Genomic DNA, 13,850 nt, shown 5'->3' on the forward strand with positions numbered 1-13,850 from the left:
TTCATCGTCAAATTTACTGGTCGCATATGCGCCGGCAGATGAAAAGTTTACTCGCACTGTCTCAAATTTTACTATTATCGCGTGTTTATCCTCGGGTTCCAACAGATGTTGTTGTTGTCTTTTTCTTATTGCTTTCTTGATTGTCCTTGCTTACGACCAAAGTACCGGAGTTGTTGTCTTTTGTGCGCCAACCACACTTTCCCCAACAAGGTACCAGGATTTGTTGTTATTGTTAGACTTGTAAAATACGTTCATTATAACCTCATAATGTCACTTTGAGAGCAAGGATACAAAAGTACGGTAAGTTGTTGTTCCCGTCTTCCTCTGACATTGCATATTGCAAACAAGATGTCTTATGGTTTTTCGTTTGTCAAGATTGTTTTTCATGATTTGGATTCTTCACCTTATCCCTAACAAAAATAGCTCTACTATATTTTTTTTTACAACAAAGTCAGTCTCATTTAACGGGGGAAATCAGAGAATTCAAGGCAGCGCCGTGCTCCAGGTCTCCCGAACCGAAAGTAGGAAGGTCTGATAAAATGCTCCAAATTAGCAATGAATCCAACTAATGGTGATATTTGCTCTACCTATTCAACAACTCACTCTGTAGGGAGGGGCGGAGCTTTACGGCAGGATAACAATAGACGCTGGAGTCGCCGAGATCAAACGATTTTATTTCGGCTGTAACCGGGAGAAGGAGCGGGAGTCGGGTAAAGGGGGTGGGGGGGTGGTGGGGGCGCTCTCTTCTGGGAACGCTGCTCCAGATTCTGATATCCACTTTGTTTTGTCTCTCTCCCTTGGCCCTTTGAAATATTTAGTAGGAATTCTTGACTAACACGCTGGCAATCGCCGCGTTTTTTTTTTCTTCCCCGAGAGGCATCCATCCGTCAACCGGCCGCCGCGCGGTCAACATCTGGATGCGGACAGCTGTTCCCTCCGGACACACTGGGATGGCCGCGTCGTAGCGTGGACTCCCCGTGCCGAGTGGCTGCTTCCGGACTTGCTTCCGTCCCTGGCCCAGTGGAGACGCTCTCGTCCCTCATGCCACAAAATCCGTTTATCTGTATCATGTATCCATTTCAGGCTTATGGGCAGGGACGGGGGCCCCTTCCCCCTTGCTGGCTTGGGGCATACCGAGGGTGGGTTCACCATCTGTAGTTTCTGAAGCAATTAATGGGTTTGAAAAGAATTGCCTCCCCCTAGGTTTGGTTCACACGGTATTCCGAGGGCACCGAAAATGCTTCACGATCGTGTTGTCACGCGTACTTAGCGTTTGGCAGAAGACAGAGCGCTCGCCGATGGACCCACTAGTAAACAATCTTGTCCAAAGGGTTAATCCGGAACCTAATTAGGGTTGCCCCTAACCATTGGAGGTGAATCTCCAACCTCCTAGTCCGGCACACTTGGCCTTTGAAAGTCCAGATCCCCACGAGATGCAATTTTTCTACTCGGCAATGAGAATTGGACACAGAAGACAGTAAGTTGGCTCTCCGCAAAGTGGAAATAAAGTTTCAACTGGAGCTTGGAAGTTCCAGAAGTCCCCTTGACTTCCAAGGTCAAACCCATCAGGAGCCTGGAAATAGAACGTGGAAGTACTCGCTTATTTGTTGTTTTCGTGTCAGGCCAAAGCTCTGTCTAATGTCAAAGTGATGCTTTGGCGCCTTCTAGTGGCATCTTGGTACCAAGGGACTACGTTGAAGTGAGTTGAGGAGCTTTATTTAGATTGGACATGACCCTGTCTAATATAAAAGCAGTGCCTGGGGGCGCCTATAGACAATTATAAACCTTTTCGGAAATGGTGGGGGGGGGGGGGGGGTTATTCTCAAGTTTTTGCTATTTGTGATCAGGTCTTACTTTCTCTCAATGTATTGATTTGTGATTAAATGTGTTATTAACTATATTTAACACAGGGGAGTTTTTCATTTGAGGGCCACATACAGAAAATCAGAAGGACGCAAGGACCACATAATGTTATGAAGAGAAATTGTGTTTAGTCGTAAAAATTGTACAAATAATTTATTTGTGCTTTTGTATACTTAGAAAACTGCTCCAGTATATAAACCAATTTATTTGTAATATGGCAGTAGAGTTATTATAGTCATTTTAGTTATTTTTTATTAGTTTTCAGGGTGGTTCTGTTAGTTTTTATTAGTTTAGTTCTTTAAAAAATACTTAGTTTTAGTTTAGTTTGTTAGTTTCAGTATTAGTATTAGTTTTTTTTAAAACGTGTATTATTTGTGCGCAATATTTAAAAAACAACATGGGAGCAATGTCATCATTTGGTGCTTTTCTATTGGCTGCTGCTAGATGACATCACTTCTGTGTGACATACTTTCAAACGAAGGACATGTTTGCTATAATTATAGCTAGTTTTAGTTTTGTAAACATAAAATGTAGTTTAAGTTAGTTTTCGTTTTTATTTTATTTTGGTAACAATAGTGTTTTTTGAATTTTAGTTTTTTCATTAGTTTTAATGAACTAAAATAACCTTGAATAGCACCTGTATTTTTCGACTCCCTCCCTTCTTACTTTGACCATCTCCAAACATTTTTGTTTTGTTTATTTTATTTGAACTGAGTCAAATGACATTTTTAGCATACGTCGCGGGCCACTAAAAAAAAATGGACGGCGGGCCGCAAATGGCCCCCGGGCAGTAGTTTGGATACCACTGATTCAACATTTTGGATTTCACTTGGTCTGGAACGCGATGGAGGTGGGTCACAGTATTTTTATACAAGACATAAACAAATACATTCTCCATATCGTGTCCCCATTAAAGGAGTAAAACTACTTCGACCCGACGGACCTGTTTCTGTGCTGTGATTGGCCACTGTACGTTTCCGGGCAAAATATCAGCAGAACCCACGCAGCTGTGCAGGTTAATCTACATACAGGCCAAGGTTAAACTGATGGACATAATGCTGTGCGACCCCTGCGCCGCCGACTCCGTGCGGCCTTTTACCCCGACTCAACAAAACGCTCCCGCAGCGCGCCCTCGCCTTGTTAGGGCGCTCGCGCCATACGACGACTTTTGTATTAGCCATGCTAATGCGTGTCCTCTTATCCATATAGATGAGAGCGGGAGAACAGATGGCCGGGGGTGGGGGGCGGTGAGCGGGAGTCACCTAGCACAAAATTAACCGCTGCCGCCCATCTCCGCATCCCCCTTTGGGAGCTGAAGATTCACAAGATTCGCCAGTAAAAATGTCACAGCTCGACGATTATTCGCCGCAAAGACTTGGCAACACCCCAGTTGGGCGATTGTGCGGAAAAGTTACAAGGAAGGAGGGGGGAATTCATCTCGGTGTTCTTCTTTTTTTTTGTCGTCATCTAATGCTGCAATAACTCCGCAGGTCCGAGTGCCAATTCCAATTTAAGGCCAACATCCGACAGGCAAATTGCACGTCGATATCGAGACAAGCGTCAACATCGGGCAGAGATGACAACAGAAGTAATCAGTACAATAACCCCCACAATTTGCGGACGCTTCGGCGGAGACCTGAAAATGTTCGTAATTGCCTATATTAAATACTTCAAATTGTAAATATACCACAAACTATGATCAAAAATACTTGAATATTGCCTTTTGAAGTTACTGTATATAACTCTTTGACTACCAAATATTATCCAAAAAAACAACCCCAATAGTGCCAGCTGATTTCGAGCATTTTCACTCACTTTTCAAGGTAAAAAAAAATATTGTACGCTACGACTTCATAAACATAAAAAAAAAGTATGTTTCTACCTTATTCTGTTCTTAAGTAATCACCATTCAAAAATAGGTAATTTGAGTGACATTGAAAAGATACATTTCTTTGCACAACAGTGACATAGACACAATTTTTTTTTGTTTATTGACGCTCTGTGAATTAGATTTAATGTGACAAAGGCTTTGATCATTCACGTCATCCTTGAAAACGTTCAATTTCATCATATCAGTCGTGTTTCATTGTAATTTCATATACCGTGAGCCCATTGAAAAAGAGATGCAATGCTGCCATCTGCTGGCCATAGTTAGTGGGTGTTTTTGATTCCACAACCCATTGAGCAGGCAGTGCTGCACAAGACATTGCGCTGCCCATTGAGGGGGGAAAAAAAAACAAAAAAAACAAAAAAAAAAAACAACCTTAGTAAATGTCAATTAACATTTATGGTAGCATTCATTAGGATTAAAGAAGATAAATGGTTTACAGATTATTTGATCTCGAAATAAAATGCACCGGAAGCACATATATACAAGCACATTGGCACCATAGCGTACTACTACTTTCCAACTTAGAAGCCATCTTTAGTATCTTTAGTAAAACTCATCGTACAATATTATGCTTAAAAGTAAATCAGCATACAATGTCTTGTTAACAGACTTTCCATAACTTCCACTAACAATCACTATACATATATATTAGGGGTTCAAAATCTGAAAATGTACGATCCTCGACTCGCATCGGACCCATATACCATCGTCTCTTATTAGAGATACACACTATGTATGCTACATATTAGTTAACATGACAATAGCTGCGATACAGTACAATATCAAATCGATTCCTAGACACTACTTTCCTATTAGCCGGGGGCTTTGGCTCCATCTCGTGGCATCTTAGGGTGTTACAGAAAAAAGCACAATCACTAAATAGCTCAGGATGAATTCCACAGAAAAAAAAAGGTACATTTGTGAGTAGATAACCAACCACAAATAGCCTCACTCTAAAGCTAAATGGTTGCTTTTGAAGCGGCTAAAGCTAGCTAATGTCTACTGTGTGCTCACACCCATAACACAGTATTCTGTAAATGTGTCCCCATTTTATTTCAATTTTTTTCCACAGCTGAATAATTGGTGGTTTATTGACCCTAAATCACCTTGCATGATCATCTTTTAAAAGTCAGAGGCGATTGAAGCGGAATGTGGACTAGCGAAACAAAGGAAGGCGAGTAAAACAGTGCCTTGGTACGAGAAGTAGCCGAGCGTTAGCCAAGTATCGCGTTATGATTCATGCTTTTGGCCTACTGCGAAACCCCCAGCGGGACGCCCCGGCAGAAGATCATTAGTTTGCTTGTCATTGCTAACTGTATTACGCCAGAGACTTGCGCAAGCAGCCCGGCATATTGCTCTAATATTGCTGCAGTTGAGATAACGCGGCGGCAGGGCGCAATGAGCCGCATTGATTTCCACTCAAACCTGAAAATAATCAGAGCGTTCGGACAAATTGCAGATGGAGTGAAACGGAGTCACTCTCTTTTCGTGTCCGTCACTTGTCAAAGATTTTTATTTTTTATTTTTTGCTGACCGCAGACTTTCGGGTAATAACCGCCGCAGTTTATAATAACATGGCGGTGCGTTGAAATCGGCGTTAAAATAGATATTCGTCCTGACGTGCTGCAAGCGCACAAATCACGTCCGAGCGCGACCATGGATGACGTTGATCGATTTAGTGACATTCATTCATTCACTCCATGTTCACTGAAGCAACCCCTTTCGCTCCCGGCTGTTTTACTAGATTATGACTGATTTTGCCACGCCCACAGAATATTGCGTTCTATTGTTATAAAAACATGGAACCTACCAAAAGAAAGATTAGACTCTCTTCTTTCATTAGGAACCCCCCCCCGGATATTTCTGTTTCCGTCTTGCAGCAATTAGTATTAGAATATAGCTAAGTTTCATTATTATTCACAAATCTGTTTTAAACTGTGGGGAAAACCAGCTTGTTTTAACATGGCCCTGGTTGATCTCTTATACTCTGCTGCCACCTGCTGGCCGTTTTTGTAATAACTACCATTGCTTCAACCGTTCTCTGCAGTGGAGGGGCTGCATCAAAGCCTTCTGTATGCGCTAGCATTAAAAAACAAAAAACAAAAACAAAAACGTATAAATACGTCTTTGGGACACCTAAAACACAATACAAATGGTATCCTAAATCTTCTTCCAATCACATTAATATTCTCTACACGTTTCATTTCCTTAATCTGCATGTTTGTAAATGTTGAATAAATGTTTTTTAGGATGACTTTTTAAGGGTGCATTTTGCAGCAATGTTTATTAATGTGCATTGACCCTGTTCAATAAAACAACAAAGGGAGGGGGGGTGGCGGGGGGATCACATTTCACTCTGTCCTCTCAGCAATTTGCCTTTCAAAATAATCTCATTCCCTTTTGAGGTGTCATTTTTTTGGGGCTACATCTAACAGACTTTGGAAAAGTGGGACATTGGCGTGTCTTTTGTGTCGTAAATTCCCCCCACCACAATAACAGCCCCCCCCCCCCCCCCTCGCCCCCCCACCCCACCCCACCCCCCATCGAGATCATTAGATGAGTGATGACATCAGCACAATGACAATAATTTGCTTTTGACTAGTGCTGGCAATCAATAATAATAATAATAATAATAAAAACTAATTAATCATACATTTTCCGTAATTAATCGCGATTAATCGCATTCATTTAGATACACTTTGGACCACTTTACCCTCCCCAAAATATCAATTCTTATACTTTTACTGCTCCTCCTGCCCAGGTTGCCTGTTGTCTTTGCTCCTTTGAGCTGGAAATCACCTCCATTGGTGCTTATTCTGTCAAAGTTTCAAAGTTTCAGTGACGGATTGACGGCCCTTCCGTCTCGAATGAAAAACTGTTGATGACACGGTTTTACTGTCAGCCATTACAGTTGGACGCTCGTGAGTCACCCCCTATAGTAGACGAACCGTTTGGCGCACTTATAACAGCCGGCCAATGGGTGGCAGTGTATTGTTATGACAACCCCGTGCAGTGAAGTGACTGATGCGCAATTCTCAACTTTTTCCAAGTGCCCTAAATAAACTCGAAACGACCTCACAGTCTAATCAGTGATGTCTTCTTCACACAGTTTGTTACTAGTCAAAAAAAAAAAAAAAAAAAAAAAGTCTACAAAAGACACTCAAGGACTTGGAAGCCAGGCCTGATAAATAAACGATGGAGGCTCCCGATATCTCGCCTGGAAACCTGCTTGGCCCTGTCAGCGCGGGAGGCGCTTGCATCAGTCTTCGCTCTACCTGGAATGCTGAAAAGAGGATTAGAGGCGAGGAAGAACAGCCAGCGGGGCGGAGAGGAGAAGAGGAGGAAAAAAATAAAAAAACAACAGAAAAAATAAAAACAACAGTCATTCCTTGGTAATCCACCAGCCGGATCTTTACGGAGGATTAAGACACGATAAATCTGATTCGCTTTGGTCGATAATGACTCTGATCAAGGGGTCAGGCTGGGTCGATCAGCGCAGCGTGTGCCGTGCGGCTTGTGACAAATGCGCATTTGCATTACGCTTGGTTGAAATATGACAGCTTATGTTGTCACACGTGGCCTAAAATGGATTCTTTCGCTGCAGCCACTGTGCATGAAAAAGCGTGACCCTCACTACAGTTGGATCCAATAAGCTTGTTTTCTTCAAAAGTTGCAAGAAAAATATGCCACAGTAGGATTTTGCTTCCCGCGCTTTGACTCTTGCGGTCTTAATAGGACGGCCACTCCTGGGGAGCGCGGCCAGCAGTGCTGAACTTCCTTCATTTACAGAACATCGGCCTTACAATGAGGTCATGAAGGATTTTAGACGGACTTTTGTGGTTCTTTGCAGCTTCGTGCAAGATAAAAATTCTTAATGAGAGGTATTCAAAGAACTCTGCACGCCACGGTCAAAGAACTCAAGGCATTTTTGTGTCCAAGACGACCGCGACCAGAACTTGCTGAAACCAAGACAAAACCGAGACTTTTGGGAGTCGAGACCAAGCCAAGAGCGAGACAAACCAAGGCAAGACGAAACCGCGAAAATATGAAGACCTTTTAAATACATCGGACAGCCCAAAAAGAACCACTTCTAAAACTCTTTCAAAGCAAAATTCTTAGCACTTTAGTAATTACATTCATACAAAAAAATATGTGTTTAAAAATGGCATCTAACTCTTTGACCGCCAAAAACGTTTAATGACGTTTAATGCTAAAATCCTAATGAATGCCGCCATAAACATTGACGTTTACTGAGGTTTTTTTTTTTTTTTTTTTCCTCAATGGGCAGTGCAATGTCTTGTGCATCACTGCCTGCTCAATGGGTTGTGGAATAAAAAACACCCACTAACTATGGCCAGCAGATGGCAGCATTTCATCTCTTTTTCAATGGGCTCACGGTATATTAAATTACAATGAAACGCGACTGATATGATGAAATTGAACGTTTTCAAGGATGAGGTGAATGATCAAAACCTTTGTCACATTAAATCAAATTTACAGAGCGTCAATAGACAAAACAAAAAATAGTGTCTAAGTCACTGTTGTGCAAAAAAATTTATCTTTTCAATATCACTCAAATTACCTATTTTCAAATGGTGATTACTAAAGAACGGAATAAGGTAGAAACATACTTTTTTTTTTTTTTTTATGTTTATGTAGTCGTAGCTTACAATATTTTGTTTGCCTGGAAAGATGAGTGAAAATGCTCGAAATCGGCTGGCAGCTAGGTCAAGACCAAGTCTTAAGGGAGTTGAGTCCGGGACAAGACCAAGACTTTTGAAAATGTGGTCTTGAGTGCCAAGACTGGTCGGCAGTTTTACAACCTTAACTCCAAGTTGGCTCTTTAATCTTGATGAAGTCATCCGTCTTGGGATTCACGAAGCTAAAGCTAATTGATATGGGATAATTTTCATGTCAATTATGTGCTTAAATGAGAAAACAAAGAAAGGAAACGACAGGGACTGGTTTTGGCACCAATGAAAATACTATATGATTTTAAATGTGTTGAAAAATACCCCGAGAATGCATATTGTGATTGCATAACTTTTCTGAACTCAATTAACAACCTGACTAAAGTTTAGCGGGGGCCTCGACTTTGTTGATTTTTTGCCACAGTAACTTGGGACGTGTTTGAAACTTGAAAGTCAAGACTTGAGACTTATGTATGACTTGCGCATACCGTGACTCACTCCCACATCTGGCGGTAGTGTCAACGGGTATCCGACTCCTGCGCGATGCGGCGGAAAAGCTGTTGTGTTGTGCAAATTAGCAAGCGGCGACCTGATAAGGTGAAAACGTTTGCTAACAGATGCTGTTGCCGCAACTAAAAAAAGATTTGCCATCTGCAATTGTGCTTAAGTTAACTTTCTTTTAAAAAAAAAAAACGCTGTAAGACTTTTTCTTGCACGAGATGGAACCATAGTTTTAATGGACCGCACCAGTTAGTGACTTTTAGTTAAAAACATGGCTATTGTATTGGTGGTTAAGAAAATGGATGGATGGATGGATGGATGGATGGATGGATGGATGGATGGATGGATGGATGGATGGAACACAATTCTATGGGTTGTTTTGTCTGTTATTCATTTGACCCAACTTTTTGGGTAAATTGAAAAACCAAAGAAGTTGGGTCAGTCCCTTTTTGACCCAATTTGTGTTTTTTTTTTTTTTTTTTTGACCCAACTGCTTTTCGAGTGTACGGCTCTCAGGCGCTAAGCTAATGCCCAAATATCTTTATTAATTAGGGATGACTAAAAGCAATGTCGGCAAAAGCCTCTGTGCAATTCAAGAGACCAAACTGTTGCTTGGTGGTTATTACGGCAGCCCTCTAGGTTGATATTTTGATTAATACTTAATACTGAAGTCGACTGATGAGATAGTGCTTGCAATCTTTTTTTCAGTCTGGGTGGCCAAAGTACTATTGATTTTTTTTCTTCTATCCCTTCTGCAGGTGGATTAAGAAACAAGCTCGCCTCTTTTGACGGAGCAACCCGGCGATGGCTAAATATGAAACGGCCTTGCGGGTGTCTGACATTTAGCTATTTCCTCACCTGACATTTATATCTAACAGTCGGACAAACAAGCGACAATTTGTCAGGAGCCGCAGACAAAGTGCAATATTTTGAAACGGCTGAAAGTGATTTGATCAGGATGAGTGCGAGAGCAACGAAATAACCGTATCGATTTTTGAAAAAGCTTGTGAATAAAATGATGGAGTTACTGCTGGAGTCCAAGGTAAATACATCAGTTTCAAAAGGTAGGACACACTCATTTTTTTTATTGTATTTTGTGGAAGCATAAATCCTAATGATTAAGGTTTTGTCACGAGTTTCAATTTTTTGGCACGAGTTTTCACGAGTGTTCCGGCTACAGCCGGTTGGTTATTTGGCAACGATTAATTTTCTGTTGTTTGGTTGGTTGGTGGTTCTGTCAAGGTTTGTTGGTTAAATGTTGGTCTGGCAGAAATGGTTGGCCTGCCAATGGTTAGCAATGGTAGCAAGGATGGTTGGTTTGGCAATGATGGTCAGTTGGGAGGCATTAGTGATCGGTCTCTCGGTTGGTTGGATGAAGATTGGTTTGTCAAAGATGGTCTGTTGGAATGTCAAGTCAAGATTCGATCGATTGTGGGTTCATTTAGCAAGGATGATTGACCAGTGGTTTTGTCAAGGTCTGTTGGTCAACCGGTAGAGGGTTGGCTTGGCAAGAATGGTTGGTCAATGGTTGGTTTCGCAAAGACGGTTGGTCTGTTGATCCCTGGTTGGTTTGGCAAGGATAAGTTCAATGGCAATAGCGTTCGGTCTTCTGGTTGGTGGGATGAAGATTGGTTTGTCAAAGATGGTCGGTTGGAAAGTCATGTCAAGATTCGATCGATTGTGGGTTCATTTAGCAAGGATGATTGACCAGTGGTTTTGTCAAGGTCTGTTGGTCAACCGGTAGAGGGTTGGCTTGGCAAGAATGGTTGGTCTGTTGGTCAATAGTTGGTTTGGCAAGGATAAATTCAGTGGCATTAGCGTTCGGTCTTCAGGTTGGTGGGTTGATGATTTGTTTGACGAAGGTGGTTGGTCTGTTGAAAAGTCAAGTGACATTTATTTACAGAGTCTCAGAGGGCTTCACAGTTCACAAAAACTCAGAGACGGGTTTAACCCATTTTGTCAAGTCAAGTCAAGTCATCTTTACTCATGCCAAATCACGTTAGAGAGTTCTTGGTTTTTGCTATGTTTGGTACGTGATGGGTGTGGCCAGGACGATAGTTCTGTTGGCCAGTCTGATTGTTAAATTGGCAACACTGACTGCTTTCATAAAGTAGCTCCTCCCTGTTTGCAGCCCTGTCAGGCAAGCAGTCTCGGTGAGTAAATAATAATAAATCAACAAAAATATTCTCACAGCATTTAACTCATTCACTGCACTGCCATTGACGGAAAAAGACGTCAAATGATGCATTGTTTTTTTTGCTGGTCTGGCAATGAATGTGTTAATTTTTGCTACGACAATATTAAGGGTGCACATGCAGGTTATATTTAGTTAATGTTAGAATTACGGAGGCATCCTTGGAAAGAATTCTCAAGTTTGAATGCTTGAATAATCTAAGCAGTATTTTTTATTTATTTATTTTTTTCAGAAAATGCTTTCCTAAAGAAACATTCTGAGTCGCGTCGCCTGCATATCCCGCCTGCTGGTGACAGTCGAGACAAATCCGAAACGTCTGAGTGCCTTCTCAGTCGCTGTACCTGCTCCGCCATCGCAAAAAAAAAAAAAAAAAAAAAAGGTAAAGACCCTTTTCTTTACTGACGTCCCGACGCTGACACCGTCAGCTCAGCGTCTCCGCAAGACGCCGCGCCAAATGACATTGCGGAGCCCTCATACGCCGTCGCCCTATCACAGCGCGGGGCAGCCAGCACCCGAAAAAGGGACAGAAAAAGAACCGAATCACATTCTGCTAATATCCGCAGAGTTGACAGCCTCTGTTCACTTCAGCAACACCGCTGTGGAAAAATACCAGCGCGTTTAGAAAACTGCGCTTGAGTCGCTGCTCAGGTAAACAAAGAAAATGTCAAGGAAAGCATCAAAGACAAGACACATTTAAGTCCCTTTTTTTTTTTTTTTTACTGAAGTGAATGTCACGGTATGATGACTCGACACAGCAGATGAGCTTTAGAGGTCCTCAGGGGTCTAGGACTTGTACTGGAAGACCACATGAACTTGGTGGTTGTCATGGTAGCAAAATCCAGACTCACCTGAAGCACACCACAGTAGAGGGAGTGGGAAAGGTTAAATTTATATTACCTTCATATGCGTTTGAGTACGTTTGAGTTTTATGCAGATTTTGGACAATCAAAGTTTTCTGTGAATGTTTTTTGCAAACTGAGTCAAATTAAAAAAACGAGGATTTTTATGTTGATTTAGGATTGTCCACAGTTCTGTAGGAATTGAGAGGAATGTTTTTCTGAATATTCCAAATCATACGACCCAGGCGTAGTTTTCCTACAGATTTACGTCAATGTCCGAATCTTACGTCTTTGGAAAAAAAAAAATGAAATAAAAAAAAAAAATTCTGGCTAAAATGACATCCAAAGTTCTGTGTAAATTTAGCGGTGTAGTTTTCCAGAACTGTTTGGTAAAATTCCTAATCATAAAACATCACAACATTCTTCTTTTTTATTTTTTAATTTTTTTAATTTTTTTAATTTTTTTTTTTTTTTAAAGTTACCATTTTTCCCTCCCTACAGACTTCGGATCTTATGACAGTTGAAGTTTTGTACAAATTTACAGGTCCATGAATGACCAAAAATGCATGTCAAAATCTATTATTGGTAACACCGCAGTGAAATTTCTTTTTTTCAACATAACCGAAATGATGGTAGAAATTTCTTGTGACTTTAGAAACAAACAACACATTTCAAAATCACATGACCTAATTGAAGTTTTCTTTTCGGATTTCAGATCAAAATAACGCACCAAGTCAGATGTAGAGCTTCCCTGAAAAATTTCGCCAAATTCTCAATCAAACAACCTCTTGGAAGTTTTTTTTTTTTTTTCCAGATTCTGGATCAGAATGACAGCTAAATTTTTGTAGAATTTTAGAGACAAGTTTTCCTGAAAATGTTACTCACATTCTAAATCATGTACGTTTTTTCCCCTGAATCTTACATTTTATTTGTTAAAATCATGAAAAAATATTCCAAGATAATAGCAGGTTAATGAGTGTACACTAATTCTTGATCCTTGTGGTATTTTCATCAAATCGCAGTTTCCTTGCGTTCTTTTGAACATTTGCCCAGTCGTGCAAAAATACCATCGCCTAATTCTCGTGGCACCGGCTGTCTTCCAACAACAAGAATCAAATTGTTGGCATCATCAGCAATGTTTTTCAAATTCGTACACGACACACTGACCCTTCAACCCCGCCCACCCCGCAGTTTTGATATGCCCTGGCGCAACATTCCGAGGTTAGCGTGTGCAGCGAGGCGCGGAGACGGCGGTCTCAGGTCTCTGCAGGTTCACGTCGTGGCAAAGTGGCGGGTGTGAGATTTGCGGCGTGGGCGGCGACAGATGTCATGTTTTGTCAAGATAGCCTCTCCTCGGCTGCTCGGTCGGTGGGTGTTTGGCTGGCGCTGTCTGCGGTGATGTACAGTCGACGGCGCTCAGACCGCGTAACCGGCTCGACGGCTCTTATTAGCCTTCCTTCTGCTTCACAAGGCGACTGCGTTATTGTCGCCGGTGCTGCTAATGTTAATACGTAGCGGCGGGCTGTGGAGTCGCAACCTCGTTCTTCTGTAGGGTGTGCAACGATATCCAAACATCACGATACGATATTATCACGATATGAAGGTCACGATACGATAATTATCACGATATTGTTGGCGATATTGAACTCATTCACTCGCCGCCATTTTCACATTTCGCAATCTCGTTCGCTCCCGGCTGTTTTACTGGATTTTGACTGATTTTGCAAAGAATATTGTGATCTATTGCTATAAAAGCATGGAATCTATTTAAAGAAAGATTAGAGTCTCTTCTTTTATCAGCAAAAAAAAAGTATGTTTCTATCTGTTTCCGTTTTGCAGCAATTAGCATTAGAAGAGAGCTAAGTTTCATC

The 13,850-nt window shown here is 41.5% G+C and overlaps 1 protein-coding gene across 1 annotated transcript in view; it reads right to left on the bottom strand.

Moving 5' to 3' along the window:
* Positions 1–1,435: 1,435 nt before the first annotated feature.
* fibcd1b (fibrinogen C domain containing 1b) overlaps positions 1,436–13,850 on the bottom strand; it is a 207,701-nt gene continuing 195,286 nt past the window's right edge. Inside the window, exon 8 of the mRNA XM_077496742.1 lies at positions 1,436–1,573. Within this exon, the coding sequence (XP_077352868.1) occupies positions 1,566–1,573 (8 nt within the window). The 3' untranslated portion in view covers positions 1,436–1,565. The remainder of the gene's footprint in view (positions 1,574–13,850) is intronic.

This window comes from Festucalex cinctus, chromosome 15 (genome assembly GCF_051991245.1).
Source record: "Festucalex cinctus isolate MCC-2025b chromosome 15, RoL_Fcin_1.0, whole genome shotgun sequence".
Classification (NCBI taxonomy): domain Eukaryota; kingdom Metazoa; phylum Chordata; class Actinopteri; order Syngnathiformes; family Syngnathidae; genus Festucalex; species Festucalex cinctus.